This window comes from Macaca thibetana, chromosome 6, assembly GCF_024542745.1.
Source record: "Macaca thibetana thibetana isolate TM-01 chromosome 6, ASM2454274v1, whole genome shotgun sequence".
Taxonomy (NCBI): Eukaryota; Metazoa; Chordata; class Mammalia; order Primates; family Cercopithecidae; genus Macaca; species Macaca thibetana.
This window is the reverse complement of record NC_065583.1, coordinates 32,532,746-32,559,074: the sequence shown is the minus strand read 5'-3', so window position 1 is coordinate 32,559,074 and position 26,329 is coordinate 32,532,746. Positions and strand designations below refer to the sequence as shown.

The 26,329-nt window shown below is 43.6% G+C and overlaps 1 protein-coding gene across 1 annotated transcript in view; it reads right to left on the bottom strand.

Annotated features, from left to right (window-relative positions):
- The window catches only part of SH3TC2 (SH3 domain and tetratricopeptide repeats 2), a 63,058-nt gene that overhangs the window by 24,674 nt on the left and 12,055 nt on the right, over positions 1–26,329 (bottom strand). The window contains exons 3-12 of the mRNA XM_050793973.1: positions 22,034–22,161; positions 18,669–18,774; positions 16,825–16,968; positions 15,542–15,743; positions 14,704–14,777; positions 12,359–12,554; positions 5,701–5,834; positions 2,834–2,875; positions 1,017–2,711; positions 729–909 (exon numbers count right to left, since the gene is read on the bottom strand). Coding sequence (XP_050649930.1) covers positions 729–909; positions 1,017–2,711; positions 2,834–2,875; positions 5,701–5,834; positions 12,359–12,554; positions 14,704–14,777; positions 15,542–15,743; positions 16,825–16,968; positions 18,669–18,774; positions 22,034–22,161 — 2,902 coding nt within the window. The remainder of the gene's footprint in view (positions 1–728; positions 910–1,016; positions 2,712–2,833; positions 2,876–5,700; positions 5,835–12,358; positions 12,555–14,703; positions 14,778–15,541; positions 15,744–16,824; positions 16,969–18,668; positions 18,775–22,033; positions 22,162–26,329) is intronic.

The window sequence follows — 26,329 nt, the reverse complement described above, 5'->3', positions numbered from 1 at the left end:
CCCCATTGTGCTGTTACATAATTTTGTCAGCACAATTAAGCCAAAAAGTCAACACTCCTTTTATTCCATGTTTATTCTAAGACTTAATGCATAGTTGAAATTATAATCTAAATATTCTTAACTAAAAGGTGAAAACACACTTCATTTCATAATCTACAATTTCATTTTAAAGGTAAGTTCCCAATACAAGTTTTTTTTTACCATGACATTTTACACCCCTGCTTTCAGTGGGGGTGTCCTTTCTTTAAAACCAATTGCCCTCGGTAATGAAGACCTCCTGAAGGTTCCTCTGTCCTTGGTATAACTGCCACTTCTCTGAATTATGCACCCTCAGCCATGATCCCGTGATAGGGATAGGGTTATAGAAACACACAAGTAATGGTGGCATAGTTAACATTACTGAGACCTACCTATGTATCAGGCACAATTATGAGTGTTTTATGAGCATTAACTCATTTATTCTTCACAATAACACTGTAAGATAGATGCCATTATTATCCTCCTTCGGCTGATGAGGAAACTGAGACATGGGGAAATTAAACAGTTTGCCCAAGGCCACACCACTAATAAGTGATGGATGCACTGTGGTGGCTGCAGAGCCCTTGCTCTTTTGCACAATGCCCCTCCTATACCGTGTACATTTGGACTTGGCTTCCTGTGGAAAAGAACACTGCTTCTCCCTAAGGAAGGAAAGCTTCTTCTAGGACAGTTCCTGAGCCGTGACTCACCTGGCGGTGTTGAGGTTCCGATAAAGCTGCCCTAGGGACTCCAGCAGCCTCCCTTCCATCTCCCGGTCCCTGAGTTGCTGAGCCAGGGCCAGCCAGTGCTCGTGGTAGGTGATACATGCCTCAGGATTTGGGGACACAGAGCTGTAGAAATGGCAGAGGGATTTGGTGGCCTGAAGCTGACCTGAACACAAAGCAGGAACATGAATGAGATGACTTGTGATAGGAAACAGACAAAACTTGCTTCAACAGTTTTCTCTATAGCTTCCCAGCAGCATGGGACATACTTACTCTTTAGGTGTCGATGCCTTAAGCCAAACAGCAATGCCGTTTCATAACAAAGAAGGCCGTGGGTCAGCTGGTGTCCAGACACCAGAACTTGGGCCAACCAGAGAAACACCTGTACTAATTCCATGTCTGTCTCCTTACTGGCCTGAAGTTCACAGTAGAGTCGTACAGTCTGCAGGAGATAGTTTCTGGCTGGATGCTGAGCCCAGGACTTAAGGCTCAGGTGGCCAAGATTGGCCATAGCCACTGCCTGGTTACGCACATCTCCCACCTCCTGGGCTCTGTTCAAGGCCCGAAGATAGCTCTTGGCTGCCCTGTTCACCCGGCCTTCACCTTGGAGTGCAAGTCCCAGGAGATTATAGACGACTCCCCTTTGAGTGAGACTCTCTGTCTCCTTCAGGGAGCCTAGCAGTGGCTCAAGCACATCCAAAGCCTTCTTGGCCTGGCTGGCTAAGAGATAGGCCCACGCCAGGCAGAGAGAAGACTCAAAGGATTCCTGCTCACCGAGCAGCTGCCCTAGCACCAAGGCCTGGCTCAGGTAGTGGATGGCACCATCAGGAGACCTGTGCTGGAGGTACACTTTGGAAAGGATGAGACACAGGGCCCTCTGGGTGCTCCGGTCTGCTAGTTCCTCACAGGCAGCCAGGGCCTGTCTGAGCATTGGGCAGGCCAAGGCAGAAACTTCACCCCAGCCTGGGGAGGGAACGCCAAGGAGCTTGGTTGTGTTCTGGAGGACCAGGTGGACCTGCCAAATAGGAAGAGACATCCCTTGGGCACTCTGGATACCATGTTGCTGGATGGAGGCCACTGCAAGGTGTGGAAGATATTTCTTGTCATACAGAAAACTCAGAACACCAGCCACAGCCTCAGAGGCAGGAGGGTGTCCAGAGAGGAGCTGCAGGCGCTCGGCGAAGGGCAGGACTTCCTCGTGCCGGCCTAGGCTCAGGAGCAAGCGGATGGCCAGAAAGCAGGCCCTGGCCTCCAGCGGGCTGCTGCCCACCACGATCCCCTGGCGCAGCACGTAGGCCACCACGTCAAGTTCATGCTTGGCACTAGACTCACGGTCAGGCAGGCAGGCCAGCAGGGCACCTGCCTTTTCCAACAGGGTGGAGCCTTTATGTCTCAGCCTCTGCTTCAGGTAGATGGCAGCCAAATTGATGTACAGAGCGGCCACCAAGCATAGGTCCTCAAATGCTCCATTGAGAATGTGGATGGCCTCCTCAAAGTACACCCTGGCCTGAGAGAGTTTGACCTTCCTGACGCTCAGCCGGCCCAGGAGGAAGCAGAGCCGGGCATGGGCCCAGGTCATGTGGCTCTTCTTGGCCCACTTTCTTGATGCCTCCAGGTAGGCCACAAACTCATCCTCCTCAGAGAAGCTATAAAAGGAAGAAGTGAGGAAAGAGAAGGAGAAGTCATAGAGACTCTTAAAGTGGTCAGCATAACCCTCATGATCCAGAAAAGCCAATATAGGGGTGAAGTTCTCAGCCTCCTCCTCCTGATCAGTGCTTAGGTCCATGAGCAGTTCCGGGTCATCAAGGTCATCGGGCTCCGGCAGGTGATAGCTGTCTGAGGTGGCCGAGAGGAGCTCCTCCTCCAGGCTGGAGTCCTCAGAGCTGCTGGACTGTCTGGAGCCCACGGCCTGATGCTCCTCCCAGGCTCTGCCAGGCCTGACCTCCTTGAAGCCTTCGGGCTGGGATGCTGTAAGGACAGGCAAAGTTGAGCAACCTTGGGCACCTCCACCTAAGGTGGCCGCTCTTGGCAAGAGGACAGAAGTGCTGTCCTCAAGGATGAATGTCAGGTTCAGCATGATCGCTACTCACCACTCAGATCATTTGGAGGATTCTGGATGGATTCAAACCCACCTAAGTAGAGATGAAGAACAGATCTGGTGTTAGGTCAGGATGGGCCACCAGGCCCATGCCTCCAGGTGTACCCCAGACCAGTGGCCCCTTAGGAGACTTGGCATTTAAGACCTTCAGTCATCATTAAGGAACAGGGCAGAATTATCCTTTCACCATCATCTTAAGAGCTGCAGGGGCCTAATCATCTTGTTTAACCCATGCACTTTACAGCTGGGAACCAAGGTATACGTGAAACTCAGAGTCCCAGAAGAAAAGCTGGAAACACAGGCTGTATGTCAAGAGGTGTGGGTACTGTAAGGGGATGGGGGGTGGGAACAGTGGAGGCTGTGATCGAATCTGAAGATCAGAGAGATGCGGCTCCCAAATCTCTCAGCGAGTTCACGATGGAGCCAGGACACAACTCCCAGCACAGAGCATGTGGGAGCACATGGTGCTTCCTCCCACTTCCAAATGTATCACATCCTTGCTTCTTCCCTCCTCCATTCATTCATCATTCATCCACTTGTCAGACCTTGGTTCCATGTAACCATTCGGCTGGACACTGTGTTTGTAAAAGCGGCAGGGGCGAGGGGCCGGAAGTGAAGGGCGAATAAAAAGGAGCAAGGATGCATCTGAGGATGAAGTAGAGGATGGGAGAATCTGGAGTGCAGTTTTAGACATTTGGGGTTTGAGGTACCTGCAGGAGCTCTAGGCAGATCATGATGTAGGTCTAGAGCCAAGGAGAAAAACTGAGACTTTGCAAACACAGGTTTGTGACCCACAGCAGGTCACACATTGCTGGCCAGAGTCCCAGGACTAAATGTGATCACACAGGTGAGGCATGTGGGGGAAAAGAAAAGCAGTAAGGGGAGTGAGGGAGGGGGAGTTTGTTACTAAGCCTGAGCAACTCACTGGCAGCCAGTAGCCAGTGAGGGAGACTGAAAAGGCACAGTCAGAGAGAAAAGGGGGTTACAGAGGCCAAGGTGACTTAAAACATAGCCACCCAATGCCACCAAGTGCAGCCGGACTAGGTAAGAACCAAGAAGACAGCTTGGGTTTGGCAGTGAAGAAGTGACCGCTGTTAGCTAAAGCAGCCTCAGCGGAACTGTGGAGTGAAGGCTAGCTTCACACTTCACAGGATGGCAGCTGCTCGAGGGAAGATTCTACCTCTTCTTAGCAGAGAAGTAACAACTGTCTGTGCCACCACCCTGAGTTCTCCAGTGAACCTTGAGGACCAGCAAGCCCCTCACCAAGTCAAACGTTTTCCTGCTGTTCTCCAGAGAGGGCTTCTCCAGAGACTGTCATTGCAGAAACTCCAGATCTGCAACCCCCAAAGGGTAGAAAGCCCCGCAGCTCAAGATGGAGAGCTGTAGAGCTTGGCTAAGGAGAGCTGTTCAAGCCCCCGGCCTCTCTGATGTGCAGGGGCACATGACCCTCATGGGCCACCTCTTCTCTCCTGGCCAGGACACCAGGAGCATGAGTGATGCGCAAGTTACAAAGTGGTGACCCCTCTCTAGGAGGAAGAATTACAGAGGGCCATCCTTCCCTAGGTGTAAGCCTTGGGGAAGCTGCAATTTACCAACAAGATATTCTCCTGCTGCTTGCCTTCGTGCTGGGGCAGCCTGCACAACCCTAAGGTGCAGACTGCACGCCGCAGAGCTGCATTCCTGATCTTTGAGTGAGAGGCAAGTGCTGTCTGGGGCCTCCTCTTGCATCCTCCCCACCACTGGACCAACAGCTGGCACAAATCATGATCCAAGTCCGCCCCCTAGGCCTTCTCCCCAGGGAACACTGCTAGTACACCTCAATTTTCAGACATCAGGCTCCCATCTACTAGGCAGTGCTTACAACTCTAGCTTCCTGCTCAGCCTCATAAGGCAGTGTGAGCTGCTTGTGGCTTGTGGCAAGAAAGCTCTGCTAAGGCAGGGTGCTGATGCCTGAGGCAAGTGCTTTCACAAATGCTCTTTATACACGGACAAAGCTCTCAACTCCCCGCTCTACTCCTGGGAGATGGCCCGAGGGCCTTTTCAGCAGAATCTCTGGCTGTATCCATAAAATATGGATCATCTAATCTGGCTACACAGGAGCGGACACAACGTCACCCTCGATAAAGAGATGGGAGAAACAAAAATTCTTCCTCAAGTCACCATCAATGAGAAAATGTACTCCCTGACACAGAGCAGCAGGCCTTTCTCAAAGTAAGGGAAATGTATATCATTCAAGCAGTCCGTCTGTCCTTCAGACACTACTGAAAACTAGACAGTTTGTCAGAGGAATCTTTCACAATTGTTGAGATCTGATTCTGTGACATGGAAAACATCCAAGACTAACACATCCAACAATTCAGTGTCATTTTGTGTAGGGGGAAGTGTGGTAAAGTGGATTGCTCTGACTAGCAGTTCTCATCCTAGCTCAGGCACTAATTCCTTGAGGCCTGTTTCCCGATCTGTAATGTGAGACAAGCAATCATCCCTTAAGGCCTTTTCACAGCGGTAACATTTGCAGCCCCACCCATGTCACCGGGGGCCTACTTCAGTCCTAGAAGGTACCTCAGCCAGGACTCAGGAAGTTCTCCTTTCCCATGATTAGGAGGGAAGACCCAATACAGCCGACCACCCATGATATAGGTAAGTTGGTTTCATCATGTCTCATAGTTCCCCTGCAACCCCAGAATTACCTGAAATCTGAAGTGAAATGCTGCTAATCAAATACGATTCAGGTCATCAACAGAATAGTGGTCATGGCCACCCAAATTCATGAATAGGATTAGAATATTCCTGGTTAGGGACACTATCTTATTCTTGAGGACCGCAGGCTTTTGAAGGTGTCTGAGGACCAACACTCACTGAGCCGGTATACAGATGTGATGTCAGTGCGAGCAAGAGTGTGGAGGAAGCTGCAACACTCAGTCTGCTTATCACTTCCCAGGGCCAACAGGGAGCATCTCTCCTCATCACTGAAAAAGGCAAAGTTCCTGCTCCTGCATCGGGGCAAAAAACGTAGAGACAGATTAGTACAAGGCTTCAGACTCCATCTCCTCTTCTCTAGGATGTAGTGGAGGATGCAGAAAAGCCGTCGAGCCATCGGCCCGTAGATGAAACTGGATTCCTCATCTCACCGTTGCATACTGTATTTATACCCCCCAAAAAGAAGAGCTATTGCACATCATACTGGGAGAACTGAGGGGTATGGTTGTCCGGTAGGTCAAAGTGGGGATGAAAACACCCCTCCTCTTAAAACCCCATCTCCCAAGAAAAACAAAGCCCCTTCTCTCAACCTCTACCCATTCTTTGAGACCCCATGGTACCCATCTTTAATGGAAGAAAAAGGAACTGATTGCTCTAAATGGAAGTGTTGAAAAGGGACCATTTAAAAAGTTTATTTGTCCTTAGGTTATTTCAATAAAAAGTGAGGGACAAGTGACACAATCTAGAGGAGCAATGCAGAAAATCTGACCATAGTCAGAGGAATCTTTCACCATTGTTAAGGTCTGATTCCATGGCATAGAACAACAGTCTAGTCAACATTAAGAGGATTGGAATCGCTAAGGGAAAGAAGTGAGTAAAAGGAAGATCAGGGGAGCTGAAAGAAATGATTATAAACAATAGAGATCTTGATACTCATGCTGTTGTATAAACTAACTGTTAAGCCTAATTTGCTTACTGGAGATTTGTTACAGAATTGAGTAATTTAAAAACTAATAGTGCCTTAGAAACTATTGGATTGCCTCTATCTGAATAATTTTTTAGGCCACTTTTAGTTCTAAAAAGAGAATGTTTTAATGTCAGAACCCATTTTTAAAACAAAATTAAAAAAAAAAAAAAGATACTGTTATTTTATTTAATCCACACATTTGCCATACAAGGCAGGTACTACTCTTATCCTTTTTACAGATGAATAAACTGAGGCACAGCAAAATGAAGTTGGTGGTTAGGGAGTGGTAGAGCAGGACATAAGAACTTCTCTAGTTAAAGCAGTGTTCAAGGAGGGGACGGGATGGGGGTACTGTAATCAGCCATCACCATTTGTCCCCATAACTCAGGTAAATGTAGTTTGAAAGCCCGTGATGAGAAAACTAATAATAGCACCGCACTTACCGGGCCCCCATCTCCCTGGGCTGGTCACTAGATTCTCCCCAATACCATGGAAGCTTCTAATCTCAGAACAGCATGTAATTGAAATCTACAACTAAATTCAATTGGGATGAGTTGATCCCGAAGTTTTACAGATCTCTTCAATTTTACAATGTATTCCTAAATTTACTATTTCATTTACTGTTGATAACAACTTGATGGTGCAGGTTTTTTAAATCCATGTTTGTAGATTAAGAAAAGGATTCAGAACGGTTCAGTGACATGCTAAGAATTGCATGGCTAGAAAGTGGTAAAGCTGAAACTAAAACTGAGGTCTTCTACCTCTGTGTGCATTGCCTCACAGCATCTGCTAAAGTCCTGAGTTCCAAGACAACTTAGAGAATTTAGAATTTAGAGAAAGGCCAAGAAGCTTAACAAATTGCATTAGAGATTTCCAAACATGAAAACTGGGTTAGAAGAACATGGCAAAGCTTCTGGCAATATGGCAGGTTGAAGGGTTCTAAAAGGGCCACTCTCCCCCATATCTACAGAAAAATCCTGCATAAAATGTAACAAAGATGATTATTTTAGTACATTCTTTAAAGAAAGAAAGGGAAATCACTGGAAGCCAATAACAAAAGCAAAAACCAAACCCAGACTGGCAGGTAAGAGCGGATGGCCCAGAGCCCCCGGTGGTTTCAGCTGGGACTTTGGCCTTCAAAACTGGGGTTGACCTTCTAATGCCCACCCCAAGGACAGGAGATGTGACTCAGACCTGCCTGAAGCAGGGAGCCAAATTAAACTCCCTGGAGTCTGAAAGGGTTCAACTGCTGTAAAGAGCAGATTGGAAAATTTCTTCCTACCTGCCGAGAACACAGTTTTCATCTATTTGAGTTCCTGGAAAACATCAAACACCTAGGCTTCTGCCACTGGGACGTGTGGGATCTGAATTTCCACTACCTGGTGTTGCTACCACGTTCCAGGAATTAACAGTAAAAAATCAGTCCTGGATCATTACTCCCTAAGGTTCCAGGAGAAGCAAATGCAAAACCTAGTCAGCAAGGTTTTCTTCAGTCCAGGATCCATATAAAGCCCATCTTTTAAAATGTTGAAAATTAGTTCATGTAACAAAAAATACAAACTATGCAATAAAATGAACTATTCACAAAGAGAGCCAATAGTGCACAAATAACTATATTAACACTAAAAAAAACTAGAAATGACAATAATCTGAAGAATTTATAAGAGTGATTAAAAAGGTGAAATAATAAGAAAAAATAGAAACTACAATGAAAAGATGGAACTCTGTGAGAAGAAACAGCTATATATGAAAAACAGCAAAATACAAATCCTGGAAAATGGAAAATAAAGGCACAGAAATAAAGAACTACGTGGGTGGGTTAAACAGCAAGTTTAGTCATAGCGGAGGTGAGAATTAGTGAAACTGAAGATTATGTCAAGAAAACCCATCAGAATTTAGCCTGGTGTGACAAAAAGATAAAAAAATATAAAAAAACTGATTAAGCAAGAATGAGGATAGAATAAGTCCAACGTACCTCTAATAGGAATTCCAGAAGAGAGACTAAAAAGAATGAGAGAGAGGCAATATTCAAAGGAAGAAGGACTGAAAATTTTCCAGAATTGAAGAAAGACATGAATCTTCATATTGAAGAAACCCACCAAGTCCTGAGCAAAATAAATAAACATAATATCATTTTTAACATGATGTCCATTTCTTTATGCTTACAGGTCTTTTGAAGTTGTCTATTTCTCCTACGCCTCCTTTCTTGGTTTAATTACTATTGACAGTTCAATTTCATGGAATGAATGAATTAAATATAAAAGATAACATCATAAATTAATGAAATAAAAACAAAGAAAGTAGAAGAAAATAATCAAGGCAAATGTTGTCATTAAGGAAGTATCAGTATAAAAACAAAAACCAATAAAGATGGTCAACGAAAGAGAAAAAATGATTCTCTGAAAAGACTAACAAAATGGACAAGGCCCTGGCAACATGGATTTGCAATTTTATATTTAAAGTTATTTTTTCCTGCAAACTTTGAAGATGTTATGCTATACCTAGCTAAATTATCATTCAAGAATATATTTTAAGTATTATATATATTTAAGACAGGCCAAGACTCAGGACTGACAGTATTTATAACCCACAGATCTTCACTGAAATAGCTACTAAAATAGATACGCTGTGAAGAAGAAGCGGACAACCTACTGTCAATATGTAATAAAATATATTACACGTAGACACAACATGCAAAGAAATGGCTATGAGACCAATGGCAAAATTATTAGTAGCAAAAATAGATGCCACAAGAAACTGAATTATAAAGACACAGGCAATATGAAGAATAAAAGAGGGGATGTAACAAAAGAATGTTTTCTAACTGTAATACTCTCAAATACTAGTCAACGTTCTTTTTGGTTTTGAGTACATGAATTTATAAATCTTACTTAGTTTTTTAATTTAGGCACATAACTATACACACATCCTTTAGGGAGTAATATACAAGCACAAAAAGAGAACCTACACCGAGAAGATGGAGACGTCAGCAAAGGCTGAATTTCTTCTCAGACCCTGACGCCCAACGAACATAGAGAAAGAGTGACACCCAGTGGCCAGTCGGAAGGCAGCGTGCAGAGACTTCAGCTGCTTACTTGCGTGAAGTTGGGTCAGTCCTCTGAGCTCAACACCCATGTTTCGGTTGCTGTGATTCAAGGAGCTCTGATATCTGGAGAGTGCTTTTGGGGACCGGCAAGGGGCCGGTTCCCCTCTTCTCCTTGTGCCACCCCGCCCTGTTTTCTGGCTCATTTTCCCCTTCTGTACCAAATGTGCAACCTCTGGTGCATTGGGTCCCACAACTGACCAGGCATGGGAGAATGTCGTAGTCCACCTCACACAGCACGGGGGACACTGTTCTTCAGTGTGAGAGGACCCTTACAGCTAAGCCAGTGAAAATGTGATGACTGAATTAATTCAGTAGTGCTGACTTACTGTCATTTGAGGTAAATTAGCGTGAGGTGCAGAAGTCCAAATAGAAGTTATGAAAATGACACCTGTCCCCAATATCGTATTAAAACTGCCTCTCCAGATCACCACCCACAACAATGGCAATGACACAAACAACAATAAGAACAAGTGCCTGTGGATCATACACACACACACACTGTGCCAGGCACCATTCTAAGGTATTTGTGTGTATTATTAGCTCATTTAAAGTCACAGCAATCCTGTTAGGCAAGTGCTAACATTCTACACATTTTACAGATGAGAAAACTGAGGCATGGAGAGATAAATGTATGTGTCCAAAGACACAGAGCTGGTAAACCAGTGGAGGCACAAGCTGTACTCACAAGGTCATGAAAGCCTTTTGGGCAGCCTGACTCCAGAACTCTGTAAGTCATTTAGCTACTGCGCTTCCGGAAGACCTCCCAATGGCCAGTCCCAAAGGCCTTTCCTCACTTGGCCCTGCTGTGTCTCTCTGATGACAGCACAGGTGTCAGCCCCGCCTCCCCCGCAGCTTGTTTCTTCCTCTCCGTGGCTCCACTGTCTCCTCTCTGCGTTCTCTCTTCCTCTGCTCTGTAAATGGAGGCATCCTCCAGGGTTCTTCCCCCATTCCTATTTTCCATTCTCTTTATTCTTTCTCCCTGTCACTGGGACTTCTCACCAGAATGTATTGGATTTAATGTCAGGATTTAAAATCACCAGGACATTTAACCAGAGTTCACTGGATATAATGTCAGGATTCTAAGGTTCCAGAGGGAAGGCCTTGGGTTCAGCCCCTTCACCTCTGGGGTCCTCACTTCCCCCTGCGGTAACATGAAGGGGTGGCTCAGAGCAATGTTCTCACCTTGGCTGCCCACCAGCCACACCTGGGGCGCTTTTATCAATACCATCGCCCAGCCCCCATCCAGACCAGTTACATGACAGCCTCTGGAGGGAGAACACAGGTATCCATATGTGTACAGCTCCTGGAATCTTTGACTTCCTGTCCACTGGTCCTCAGCAGTGGCCTCTCCTCTCCATTCTCACCATTTTCTAAGTGCCACCCTGGGCTTCTCGAGTCTCCTGCCTCCAGATTCCCCCTGATGATGCACACCTACCCCGAAGCCAGGTTTTATTTCCTAGAGAAAAGGTCCAGTCACACAATATGTCACTCTTGCTCAGAGACATGCAGTGGCTCCCCATTCTCTGCCGGGCTAAGGACAGGGCCCTGACACAGGCATTCCCAGGTTTCCAGAGCATGGACCCACCTTTGCCGCCCCAGTGCCCTTCTGGTAACTTCCTCCCAACTACATGAGTCGTTCTTCGAGCACTGACTCACTTTTCTGCCTATGACCTCTTTTCCCATCAACATCTGTTGAAATATTTTACATTGTGCAAATCTTAATTCACATGTCACCTTCTTCATGAAGTTCTCTTGATATCCTTTTCTTCCTTACAAGTCCCCATAGTTCTCCATCCCTCTCCAGAAGCTCAGCGAGTGGTCTTCCTTGTTTATAGTTATTTGGACTCCCACATTTCTACATGGAGAAAATAACCTTCTGTCTCCTCTTCTCCCCATGAAGGGCAGGGCTTACACGGAGCTTCTGCCCCTTGGTCTGCTCTCTTCATTGGCTGTTTCCCACAAGAGAAAGAATTTCAGTCTCTGTTCAGATCCTTAGACATTTCTTGGACCACATTTTCCCAGTGTGGGGAGCTATGTTGTGTCAATGTTAGGAGCCAACTCTCCCTTTCCCCATGTACTTCCTGCTCCCAGGCTTTCGACTGTTTCCTATCCCCACTCCAAAAAGATGGGGCGATACCCCATATCTCTGTCCTTCCATGACAGGGTGGGTGGAGCAGGCTGGCCACCTTCTCCTGATTGGCCAGGCAAATGGGTCTGCTCCTCAGAACCAGCCTTTCTGGGTTCAAGGCAGAAAAGAGTAAGAGAAGCACTCTGCCCTCCTAGCCAATGCTGAAGTCACACATTGGCATTCAGCTTGACAGCTGAATGAGTGAAGATCTATATGAGACCTACCTCCCAGCCCTACGTGGGATCAGCACACTGCCCGTCTATTATTCCCCGTGTGTGCCCTTCCTCTGAAGGGGCCCTGTGGTTAGACAGGGTGGGTAGCAGGATCCAAGTACCAAAACCGCACCCTCAGTGCTTAACAGCACGCCCTTTGTCTTGGAGTTTTGCTTCCCTCCTTGCACAGAGGAAGTCCTCAGTGACCACCTGTTAAAATAAATTGAACTGATGCATTCTCTCCTTTCTATCAGTCTCTGTATCAACCTTGGTGTCAGAATGTGCTTTTCTGGCTCCATGTTACCAGGGCACCCTCGAAGCTCAACTGCAAATCTGCTCAAAGAGAGGAGGGAACCCTGGGAAAGGCAGCCCAGCTCCAGGATATGCTCACTGTCAATACTCACATTGGGGAATAAGAATCAGGATCTATGTTCCTGGTGGGGACAAAGCCCACTTGTCCTGAACTCGTCGACTTTCCAATGAACCACTGAAGCCCAGGTATGACAAAGCCAATGATTTCAATGCTTTCTCCCTGGTAGAAACTCAGTTCATCCTTTTCTTCTGGCTCATAACTCTTCATGGCCTTACAGCGTCCTCTGCCTGTGGAAAATAGCACAGAGATCAGCTACAGAAGACGTGAACAGATGAGCCTCCCATCACCTTCCAATGCAATAGAAAATGAGGAATTCCCAGACTTTAGAATGTCAAGGACCAGTAACATTTCACTCCTCTCCCCACCCCAAAATTGGCAGGAATGACTCAGCACAATTGGCTTTTCGTTTTGCCAATCGAGGACATATTTTTAAAAGAACTACAATCCACTTTCACCGAAGAAAAGATGTCTTAACAAACATAAAAAAAGATATTCTCAGATAGTGGATATGCCTTAAAAACGAATAAACGTAGCTTATAGGAAACTGGAAAGCTTGCTGTATTGTCCTGGTTTGTCTGATTTTGCAACTGTCATGTAAACGCTTTGTCATGGTTGACACAAATCCACAGACCAGTGTGTGAGAACCACTCGACCAGAGAAGCTTTCCATGTCCTTCCAGCTCCCTTGGCCTCTATGACTCTCAGTCTCCCCAACTGTAAAACGGGGATAATAAGAATACCTGCTGCTTATAAATATTAAAAAGAATCAAAGAGATACAGTGCACAATGCCTGGTACCTGGTCAACCCTCAATGAACATTAGCCTCATTACCGCTGGTGGAATAGAAAGCTGCTAATGACTTAGAAGGATCTAAAAGACTCCCTTTCTGACTATGGTAATTACTCAAACTGATAAATTGCCTAGCTAAGATCTAGCAATGACCTTTTGATAAATGTTTTGCTGTCCAGTTTACAAAGTACAATCTGCATTCACTTTCTCAGGTCTTCCCAAGAGCCTTAAAGGGCAAGGAAACGATCAGAATCCCCTTTTCCCAGATTACAGAGGGAGAGAGAGGGTAGGTGATTTGCCTAAGGATTGTATGTGTGGCAAAACTGGGTCAAGAACTTAAGTCTTCCGACTGCTAGTTAGCCTCTCTATGAATCCTGCCCTGGTGGAGATAATGGCTTTTATGTGTCTTAGTTTCGATATTTGCTTTAGCTTCTCCGCTAAAGCTACTAGCCTATTTTTTCTGACATTTTTGGTCAAGTTTCTAGTTTGTGTTTTCAAGATCAGAAATTCCCACTGTTCTAAGGGTTGATGGGATCTACCACGTGTTAAATATCTACATTGTATAAGAAACTGTACAGAGTGGTTTATGGATGTCATTTTGTTTGGTTCTCATAACAACATTGAAGTCGGTTTTATTGTATCATTTTACTAATGAGGAAGTTGCAACATAGGGCAGGTGGATTGGCCAAGACCACCTTGGTTTTAAGTTGGGGAGCCAGAATTTGAACCCAGAACTGACTTCAAAGCCTTGCATTCTAACTACAAGTCTGAACTGCTTTAGGAAGCCAAAAATCTGGTTTGTCATCAATAACTGATTAGATCTGATGTCTTGGTTCCATAATCCTTCTATTTCTTTTTTTATGTTATTTGGGTTTAGCACTTATAAAATTGTATTTTGTGGTAGGAGTGTGTGGGAGGGGGGTGAAGGGGAGTTCTATGGATGAAGATGAACAGAAGGTATTTCTAGATGTCTAAAAAGTGTTGGACTTCATTATCCAGTAGATACATATCTACACTACTTACAGATATGCGTGTGTATACACACATACAGAGATTATTTAAATTGTGCGTGTGTGTGTGTGTGTGTGTATAATTCATTTATTCAACAAATTTTTACTGAGTACCCTTATGTGCCAGGCATTTCTACTCTTCCTAAATTCAAAGTTAATTTTACAAAACTCCAAGGGAAATTAGAGAATGTTTTGACCAGAGATTGAAACAGGCAGCCCACAGGCTGCATTTGGCTCATAAAACATTTAATTTGGCCCACAACAGGCTCTTTTTTCACTCATGTATCTTAAAATCCCTAATTGTTCCTGCTATTCCCTAACACCTTCCATCCAGGCCCCCTAGCATCTGTGTGTCCTGCCCACACCTGCAGGCATTTGTAGCTGCCCCCTGGATTGAGACCTCTCATTTCACAGGCAGGGAAAACCATGTGCACAGACAGAAACTGGCTTCCCTAAATCCAGTTCCTAGCAGAGACAAAACAGAAATTCACATCAACTGACTCTAAACCTGCAGATAAAATTGAGAGACAGGACAACATTATCTCCCTAACAATACTATGTTTTTGACTCAGCCGTACCAATCTGATAGGAGCCTGTCCAATCCCTCTTCCTGGAAAGGCCACAGCTTCCTGGATAATTCTTTAGGAACCACCTGCCAATGAAAATATGGGGTTTGCAAATACGGATTTCAAAAAATTGCAACAAGGAACAGAACAGTCCATCATTATAATGATGATGATGAGTATTGTTTTTTCTCTTATTTAAATGATAGCAAACGTTTATTGAGAACTTACTTTTTGCCAGGACATGTGAAAAGGTGAGAAGTTAGCAGACCTGGGATATTTTGTGACTCCGAAAGTAGTTTGTCAGTTAAATAACTAACGAACAATCCCTTCACATTTGAACTGTCGGATTTCTGCCAGAGCCACACACAGGTCCATGGTGTGAGGTAATGTTTACTGTCAATCTGTATATTTAAGTTTATCATATCCTCCAGCAGGAATTCTTAAACTTTAGTGTGAAAAACATCTCCTGGGAAGTTTATTTAAAATGCAGATTCCTAAACTCAACCCCAAGAGAGTCTAAGGAGGCCCAGACAAGTGGTCCCCAGTCCATACATAGAGAAACACTACATTGGCAGTCATGTGGTATATTTGCTCCTAAGTACAATGCCCATCTGAAATTTAGAGTTGTTACAATGCCCATCTGAAATTTAGAGTTGTCTCCAATTTCATCAGATTGTACAAACCTTGATTGTTAAAAAAGAAGAGAAAAAGACAGAAAGATAAAGAGCCACCCAGAATCTGTTCTCTCCTCCACACTGTGGATGCCCATATCTGAAAGCATGCCTACTCTGTTCTGTGCAGACCTCAGTCTGCTCTGGGACTTGCTCCCAGGAGGCAGATGGCTACTCACTGGTGGAAAGGGAGAGGCAGAGGCTCCAAGGCTGACACCAGTACCAGGCCCCGCTGACCTGTCACCAAGGACACGCCTTCCAGCTCGGACCCTGCTTCTGCCATCTTCACTGAGATTAACTCATTCTTGCAAAGTGTCAAGCACTCCCCTTCCTTCTCAGCTGGTGGAGTCACAGAGCACAGGGCTCTGCAGAAGAAGTGGCCTGTGGATAATAAGAAAAGCGATGGTTTTCCAAGGAGTAGCAGGAAGTGAAAAGGGATTATCACACGAAGTAATGTTTCTATCCAGAGCTGGAGTGCTTTTCCTCCTGGAAGTAAAGCAGACATTTCATGGGGGAGACAGTAAAAGAGGCCTTATGATCCCAGGAAAGCTGATACCAGGAAGAAAAAAGCCATTGAGAGGGAATTCAGTTTAAACAGACACCGACATTTCTAATAATCTATGAGAAAAAGGCTTAATTGGGACTTTATCTTGAAAAAGGGATGAAAACTTGTGAAAATATGTTTATATTGAACAGAATTTCATTTATTGTTGCAACCTCATGATTAAAATTAGAACCAAAAAGGAATTGATTAAATTAGTTTGGGTGAATATAATTACTCCAATAAGTTTTATAATAGCATGATATTAAATTTTTTCCTTCATGCAATATTTGTGTAATGCAATCCTAAGAAGAATCCTTTTTGCAAAAATATCATATGCAAATCTGGCTCTTTCCATGTGTCTGTGATGTCATCAGGCTTATCCACCTCATAGTTGTTAACTGGTAGATGATAACCTTGATGGGACTCTCACCTATAAACAGATCAAGAGGTGCTCCCAGAGGTTCCTCAACATCACCTTCCTCAATCTCATAAAAAACTTCAAGTTTTGCAACATTTGCAACTTTATTTTACAATCAAATTTTATCACATGTTTGGAAAAGTGTTTCTCGATTTTGGATAGACATTAGATTTATGTGGAAAACTTTCCAAAATATGCCAATGCCTGGGCCCCGACCTTTAGAGATTTAATGGGCCTAAGTGGAGCCCTGACATGGGTATCTTAGTAAAACTCTCCAAGCAGCTCTAATATCAATCAGTGAGACCGACCAGCACAGCTATTCATGTAATGTCGGTGTTTAACTGAGAGGAATGTTCAAAGTACTATTATAACAAGTGGGTTCATTTATGAATATTCCATGTTTCAATGATTTTTCCCTCCGTTCGTATCCTGCTTATTTCAGGGCCACTGGTAGCAAATATCTGAATAAGACCCCATCCCTACCCTTATGCTGCACTCACCTTCCTGTATCAGGAGTCCCAAGTATATTGTTTCCAGGTGTTTATCATCTACAGACACTTGGATCTCCGTATCCTCCACCAATATGCAGTTGAGCCAGTACTTGTGGTCAAAGAGGAGATGTTCCAGACACACGGATACATAGCCTAAGAAGTCAAGCCAACAGGATTTCTGAACAAAATGATTTCTGACATAGCTGAGCACAGAAGAGAGTGAGAAAATTCCCTCCTGAGCTTGATTCCCAGACCACAAGCCCCAACCTGCCATTTAACCGGAATTAAAACAGCATAAGAGGGAAAGCTACACATTTTCTAGAATGAGTTGAGTCTTCTCAACATCTATTGGGAAATACAAGTCATTTCTAAATGTTATTTACCATTTTGACATATTGTGGGTTTCCATAAATGGGTAATGAGATGACCAAAACCAACTGCCTTTTTCTAATATATCCATGGAGGTCTCCAAGTTTACAGTGTTGACTATGGGGGTTCCTAGTGCCCCCTTAAAGTTCTCCAGACCTGAGGTTCAAACTACTGTGCCCCTGATGATTCAGTGGCTGAAGAGGTGCTACATGGTTCCCCCTCAGTGAATTTCAGGAGTCCGGATTTGCTTCCACCTACCAGCTCTGACCCTGCCCCTCCTCCAATGCCCAGAAGATCTCTCTGGTAAACGCAGACTAAAAACTATGTATTTTAGAAAACTCTAGTAATTATACATAGTATTTTAAACATGGCCATAAACATGACTACTCACATTGCTTCTCTTGAGCCTTCTTCTTTTTCCTAAGATGCAAAAGCCTTTCTGTTTCCATCCTGACTATCCATTGTGCTGATCTAGGCCTTATGTATCTTCTATAATTGCACTTTTGAACTTTAATGTGCACACAAATCACATGGGGATCTTATTAAACTACAGATGCTTAGTGAAGGTCTGAGATAGGGTTGAGCTTCTCTTTTTTTTTTTTTTTTTTTTTTTTTTTTTTTAAATAGATCCCATGTGCTGCCAATGCAGCCGGTCTATGGAGCACAGTTTGAATAGTGAGGATGTCTGATCGTCAGGAAAGAGTTGTGTAGTGTGGACAGCAGATCTCCAGACCATAAGAGGAGAAGTTATACCCTATGTCTTCCAGTCATGAGTCGTCTTGACCTTCCACCCCTGCACAAAATCTGTCCTTGTGTATGTCGGCATGGAGCCCAGCATTTTCTGAGAGATATAAAACATCCATCAAATTAGGTGGCCTCTTGTTTTGTTTGGCTTTGCTTTAACTTCCCTATTATAAGTTGTTCTCTCTGGAGAAGGCAGGTGAACCATTTCCCACCACAATGGAACTGATGCTGCATCCCAATGTCCTTCTTTACCTTCTAGAAAACCCTGCAGCCTTAGGATGCTATAAGCAGATAATTTCCCTATTTCTTTCTTTAAGTCTTTTCCAAATACATGCGATAACACATCTGTTTACTATGTTGAGCAGCTACTTTGCTCTTACTCAAGATTAATTCCTTATAGTTTAAAACACACACACTAGCACCAGGTTCACATCTATTTCAGTACTTTGAACTTAGTAGATGACCAATAACTGTTTTCCAGTTGACTGGTTATCTAATAAAAAAGGATCTCCCTGGACACAAAAAAAGCAAACTTCTTCATATGGCATTTTAGAATAATAGTTAATATTTGCTTTAGATTTAGTTTGAGGCATTTTGTGATATTTCAAAAGTTAATCATCTTTTTTTAAGGCTCTATTTCTCTTAATTACCAGAGCCACACCAATTCCTTAATGTCAAGCCCTACAAGTTGGCTAAACTGTGGAGGAGGTCATCCTCCACCTGCTGGCTTTGTATCATACCTAAATTAAGGTACGTGGAGAACTTCCAAATTTCCTCCATGGTCTTGAAGGTGATGAGAAACTGGGACCTCTGAGACTGGATACTGACCAACCTTGCTGAGAGGTCCTACGTAAAGAAAACAATAAGTCAGCCTGGGATGACAGAAGTGTCCCATTAGCAAGCTCGTATATAGACCAAATACTCTGTATGAACTTCTTGATTATGGCATTGATTTTTACATCACCAAAAAATGGAAACAATTTAAATATTCATCAATAAGAGATTGGCTAAAATAGAGTACAATTTATCCATAAAGTGAAATATTGTATTATACAGCCACAGAAAAGAAGAAAGAAGCTCTTTGTGTACTGATATAGGCTCCAGATATAATACTGCTATACAGCAGCAGCAAAAAGAAGCCAGGGAATAGAAATATGTGCAGAGAATGCTACTTTTTGTGTTAAAAAAAAAAAAGTGTATGTGGGAGGATAAAGGAGGATGATTCATAGAAGGCATCTTGAAAGCAAATTTGATTGTGAGTCTATGACTAATGATTATTTTTATTAATATAAAGCTGAAAACAGAAAAACCAAAACACACAAAAATAATCATCCCAGTCCTCACCCCTAAAGATCATCAATGTTAGCACCTTCATGTAAGAACTTTTTTCCTACATGAGTTTTTTCCTACACGAGTTTTTTCCTATCTTTTTTCCTACACGAGTTTCCATACAACTATTTCACATACATAGAATCACATTGCATAAATTATTTTGCAATCTTCTTTTGCTGCTAAGCAATATTTTGCAGAGCATCTTCCATGTCATCACATAGTTTACACCATTCTTAATGGTTACATAGGCCATTGTTGCATTAACATAATGCATTATTATCATTTCCTTATGGTTTTACGTTTGGATTGTTTCACATTCTTTAAAATCCTAAATGGTACTATGATAAGCATCTTTATAGCTAAATCTCTGCGCACATTCTTAATTGTTTTAACAAGTAATTCTAAGAAGTGCAATTGGAAATGCAAGATATGCACATTTTCAATCCTAAAATGCAGTCACCCAACTGTCCCCCAGGAAGGCATTCCAACTTACATGCTCATAAGGAGAGCGAGAGGACTATAAGCCTCTTGGGTTTGTTTTTGTTTGTTTCTTTGTTTCTTTGCTTGTTTGCTTGTTTGTTTTTTAGAATCTTGCTCTGTCGCCACGCTGGAGTGAAGTGCAGTGGCGCAATCTCGGCTCACTGCAACCTCTGTCTCCCGGGTTCAAGCGATTCCCCTGCCTCAGCCTCTGGGACTACAGGCACCCACCACCACACCCGGCTAATTTTTTTGTATTTTAGTAGAGACAGGGTTTCACCATGTTGGCCAGGATGGTCTCGATCTCCTAACCTCATGATCCACCCACCTTGGCCTCCCATAGTGTTGGGATTACAGGCGTGAGCCACCGTGCCCAGCATGGGCTTTTTTTTAATACCTAAAAAAAAAAGCAGGTCTGAATCACTGCCCAGACTTAGTTTTCCCTTACATCTATTGTTTGTTCAAGCCTCTGGAGTTGACTATAACAAGTAATGGTCAGAACATCCCTCCACCAGGTCAGGTGCTGTCATCAGTACCAACTCCAGGAGCCCTATCATGAGGGAAACTTAGAGGCAGAAGAAGATAGAAGAATCCAGAAGAAAAGCCCCAGTTCAGTAAAATCAGAACTCTGGGGTTCCTTCTGCCATACCAAACCCCAGGAGGCCCCAGATCCATCATTAGGGAAGGGGTGCTAGGTAAAAATCAACTTATAGAGAATTTACTACATCCCTGGCACTTCACCCAGAGCTTTATGAGCAATATGTCATTTAACTCCAACAAAAGTCCTATGAAGAGAACGCAATGACAGTATTTAGTCCATTCCAAAATGTGCTTTGATCACATTTAACCACTTCTGAACTAAAAGATAAGGAAGTGTGTCATCAACCATAATTGGAAGCATTTGTTTTCTTTTTTGGAGGTACATAAAATAACAGTGCATTTTATAATCAGTGGCATCTTAGATCTAATGAAAAATGACATTATCCCTGTTGTATATTCAAGGGGGCCAAGGCACAGAGAGGTTAAGCAAATTGTCCAAGGTCACCTTCAGGGAGTACGTTGCAGAGAACCTTGATTAGATTTCAGATCTAGCTGACTCCAGACCTCAACTTTAGCCCACAAGTTTGTCTGACTCAAGCTTCAGCCCAGCAGACCAGCTCTCTCAATCAACCCTGCTCCTGCCATACCAAATGAGACTCAAAATAAAGGAAAATCTACAGTACCAATAGCAGCCAATGTCTCCCAGCTCCTGAATTCCAGGTATTAAAAAAATAAAATGAAATTCAAAAAAACGTAGCTACTATTTATAGAACACATATCACCAAACACAATGCCAAGCTCTCTGCTGATACCATCTCATGTTTTCTCCCTGAAAAACCAGACATTATCTTTTTCAGCTGCATGACATTTAGACCACTTTTCTCTTTCAGTTTGTACCAGATTCCTGCAGAAACTGTAAAAAGTAACTAGAACATATTAGTTTATTATGTAAAGTAATATTATCCTTTCCCTACCTCTAGTCGAAACAATTTTTTTCCATTTCTGACTTTAGTTCTCCTCCTTAGTACATCCTAAACTGTAAATAATTTGATCACACCCTTCTTTCTTGGTTTTAACAAATGAAGATATTATCTACCTACTATGAAAGATGAGAAATTGGTTTATTTACTTTATTGTTTTTTTCTCCCCTCACTCACGTATTTATAAGGTATTGTTTTTTAACTGGCAATCTTAGTACTTTAAAAATATATACTTAGTGGTTACCAGGAGCTGAGACATGGGGATAGTGGGAGTTATTGTTTAATAGATGTGAAATTTCAGTTTGAGATGATGAAAAAGTTCTGGAGGTGCATAGATTGTGAATGTACTTAGTGCCATAGTGAATTGTACACTTAAAAAATGATTAAAATGGAAAATTTTATGTTATGTATATTGTATCACAGTAAAAAAAAGAATTTGAAATTATCACATTAGAAAAAAAGTATGCTTAATGAGGTATGTATTATAACAATTACCATTCTATATGGGTTAAGTAACTTGTCAAAGATCACACAACTAACAGAAGATTTAAAACCAAACTTTCTCTGACTCAGCAACTCCAAGTTACCCCATTCAGAGCTCCTGCCCATTCCTCTCCACTCCTGTGCAGAGAATGTGCACGGAATCTTTCATTCATTCAGTCTACTTTGTTCCAGATGCTGTCTTAGGTGCTAGGGATCCTATAGCAGACTGACACCGTCAGCACTCAGCATTCACCTGTTTCCTTCATGCATTCACCTGTTTCCTTCATGCTCACCTTAAACAGCATGCGCACCTCCTGGTCCTCATTCTCCAGCGCCCAGAGCCGCCTCCGAGCAGCTTCCTGCAAGGGTCCGTTTACACACCTCCTGGAGCGGCTCTTTACACAGAAGGAGAGTGTCAGGTCTTAAAGAGAACAGAGAGAGAAGGATCAGGCTGGAAATAGAATAAAATGGAAGAAAGAGTTAGATAAACCCACAGTGTTTCCCCTACATGTATACCTGAACCCTCAACTGGTGTCCTCATTAGTTACAGATGAGAGGGGTCTTAACACTCCTTGGAGCACCCCTTTAAATGGTCCTCCCTAGAGGAAAAACACATACTGAACCCAGGAGGGCTCTGGAATCACAAGAGTTGATGCACTCACGTTGGTTATTTCTGCTTTGCACAGGGTTTATTCCTACACTGCCTGTCACTGATGTGATGGTGCTGACACAGGACCAGCTAGGACATACATCACTCCCTGTGAATAACTTGTGAAAGTTTAGAATCAATAGGACTTTACTCATATTTAAGGAAATGTACTTATATGTCAAATTATCTTATGTAATAGACATATACTTTGTGCATTACACATAAACACATACACATAAACATAAACACATTACACATAAACGCATTTTCTCTAACCTGTTTTTTCTGATACTGCAATTATTAATGTTTGTCAGGGTAATTAGTTAATGTATTAAAGTCTACCTTTAATTTCTCCAAAATGCACATTCATTTAACAGATACTCATTGAGAGCTTTCTGTGAGCCAGAAGCTGTTTTACGGGCTTCTCAGCAGAGAACAAAACAGGCAGTCCCTGTTCTGATGGAGCTTGTATTCTTCTTGGTAAGTGAGTAACTACGCAAGAAATTCCACAAACACAATAGTTTCAGATGGAGAAGAGTGCTATGAAAAAAAATTAATGGGGTCAAGAGACAGAGAGATGGAGTGCTTGAAGTCCTTTGGATAGTGTTGTCGAGAAAAGTCACACTGGCCGGGCGCGGTGGCTCACGCCTGTAATCCCAGCACTTTGGGAGGCCGAGGCGGGCGGATCACAAGGTCAGGAGATCGAGACCACGGTGAAACCCCGTCTCTACTAAAAATACAAAAAATTAGCCGGGCGCGGTTGTGGGCGCCTGTAGTCCCAGCTACTCGGGAGGCTGAGGCAGGAGAATGGCGTGAACCCGGGAGGCGGAGCTTGCAGTGAGCCGAGATCGCGCCACTGCACTCCAGCCTGGGCGACAGAGCGAGACTCCGTCTCAAAAAAAAAAAAAAAAAAAAAAAAAAAAAAAGTCACACTGAGGAGGTTCATTGTATAATTGCACTTTGCAATGTGTCTTCTTTAGACAGTAAGCAGCAATCCTGTTAAGAATTATTCAACACAATAAACCAATAAACCGAGAAGGCATTGGAATAGATCATCACAGAGGTCTCACTTCCAGCCTCAACTTGCCAGGACCATTTTTAAATTCCTGAGTACATTAGAGATGACCCCTATCATGCTGGTCTGAGTCCACAAAGCAGCTGTGGACTTCTACCTTTAAAAGGCTTATCTTTAACCTAGAAGTCGTGAAAATGCTGTGGCTGCAAATAAGCTCTTCTACGACATTCCCAAATGACCTGACTTTGATGTAAACTTCACGTGGGTGTTTGTTCCACTCAGTTCCTCCTAGGCTTGTCCTCTAATCTCATGCAATCCCCTTTTCTTCAGCAGCCCCCATCCATCCAGGCCTCCATCTGGTAGCCTCATGGCATGCTGAGCTCTAGGAGGAGGTACGGCACAAAGATGAAGCCCAGGGAGGGGTCATGCAGCCTCCAGCTCAAGACTGGGCTCTGTCCCTCAGTAACTGTGCCACCTTAAACAATTAATCACCTCTCTGTGCATGGCTTTTCCCTTTAGCAAAATGGCTTTTATGGTACCCATCCCACAGGGGTTTTAAGATGTTTACTAGACTCATGCCTGTAGTCCCAGCAGTTTGGGAGGTCAAGAGAGGAGGAGAGATTAAGCTCAGGAATTCAAGACCAGCCTGGGCAACGTGCCAAAACCCTGTCTTCTGACAAAAAAAGAAAAAAAAAAATTAGCCAGACATGATGGCCTGGGCATGGTGGTGCATGCCTGTAGCCCAGTTACTCAGAGGCTGAGATAGGAGGATGGCTCAAGCACAGGAGGCTGAGGTCACAGTGAGTCAACATCACACCACTGCACTCCAGCCTGGGCAATGGAACAAGACCCTGTCTCAAGGGGGGAAAAAAAAAAAAAAATTTCTTCCTAAATAACATCGTGCATATAAATCTTTTTACTCAGTGCCTGGTACATGTTAAATATTCAATAAACACATTAAGCATTAGCTGTTGCCCCTCCTCACCTCTCCATCACCAGCAAGTACTGCTCATGGCTGGCTGTCCTTAGATGATCATGACTATTAACCTTGGCAATAACTGATTCTATGATTCCTTTCTATGAAACCCATCTCATCCATCCTTCCAACATCTGATCCACAATACCCATTCAAATCTCTTAGAGTAGCCCCAGCTGACTGACAGTCAGGGCCTTAGGTGTGAATCTCCTTGCCATGCACATGAATCCATGAATATGGAACTCAAAAGACCTGGACTTAAATAAGCAGACTGCTCTTGAGATCTCAACCGTGAGAACTGATACTTAGGGCAGAACCTCTGGGCCCACAGTGGGATCCTACAGTGCCCTCTGCATCACTAGAGCAGGGAGGAAGTCAAGCTCAATATTGTTTTCATGAAGTGGATTGTGCCACAGATTAATCCTTCTCAAAGTCAGTTCTGTAATTGTGACAGTCTGACTGATTCTGTCTGCAACTGCACTGCATTAAGGAGAGGTTGGCAGCTACAGCCATCTCCCCTTCTTACTCCGTGACCTTCCTGGAAACAGCATCAGGGTGGAAAATGCTGAAAGATGGACAAGTTCAGCCCGAGGTCAGTTCAGTTTCACCTACAGATACCCTTTGTTCACTGGCCTTCATGCATTGATAAGGCAAAATGCTGACTCTACAGAGCTCATGAAACAACAGATGGTAATTCAGGTTTTTTCGGGGGTGGTCCAAGCTAACAGACAGATAAGCAGATTAACACAGTATCAAGAAACAAAGGGCAAAGTTTTTCTCATTGTCAACCAAGAAGTTTGACAGAATTTGAAATCGGGCCTACGGCTATACCACCCTGAACACGCCCGATCTTGTCTGAATTTGGGAAAAGAAAGAACCTGGTGTGACATGTATATAATATCTATTTACGTGGTCTAGATCCTTTAAATATTTATAATCTTTTTCACAAGTCTATATTTTGTGTTACAGGGAGAGCTACATTTTTGGAGGGTGAAGGAGAGTCGTGGTTTTGAACAAGGCCCTTCCTCATCACGTGTTAACTGTGTCGTGGTGAAGTTATTTCCCTCTCTGACACTCTGTTTCCCATCAGCTAAATGGAGATTTGGGCGCTTCCACCTAGCAATGGGCAAGCAAAAATGAGAAAAACATGTGAGGATCATTTGGCATGCGAATTGCCCTTTAAAATGGTCCCATCTACTGTACAACAGAAATCAAGTCTTCTGCAGGTTTGTCCTCAGAGTTTCTGGTACAGAGTTCAGCTGAGATGCACCTTTCCTCTGATGCCAACTTTCTCTTTGCAGGCTTCATCAATGTCTTTCAAAGGGGATTTTGTGAGAGGACGTGTATTAAGAATAAGATTTTTTTCACATTAATTTCAAAACTTTTTCTGCTTCTGAAAGATTCATACAGATGCCCTTCTGCTCAAGCCAATCTCACTTCACATATTCATTTAGTTATTCACTTATTTAACAAATATTCAGGCCGGGCGCGGTGGCTCAAGCCTGTAATCCCAGCACTTTGGGAGGCCGAGACGGGCGGATCACGAGGTCAGGAGATCGAGACCATCCTGGCGAACACGGTGAAACCCCGTCTCTACTAAAAAAATACAAAAAACTAGCCGGGCGAGGTGGCGGGCGCCTGTAGTCCCAGCTACACAGGAGGCTGAGGCAGGAGAATGGCGTAAACCTGGGAGGCGGAGCTTGCAGTGAGCTGAGATCCGGCCACTGCGCTCCAGCCCCGGCGACAGAGCGAGACTCCGTCTCAAAAAAAAAAAAAAAAAAAAAAAATATTCACTCGGAACCTACTACATATGAAGTACTATGTCGGGTATCATATAGAATGTAAAAGTGGCCTCCACATATTCATTCAGCCATTCATGTATTCATTTATTTATTTATTTTGAGGAAAGGTCTCACTCTGTTACCCAGGCTGGAGTACAGTGGTGCAAT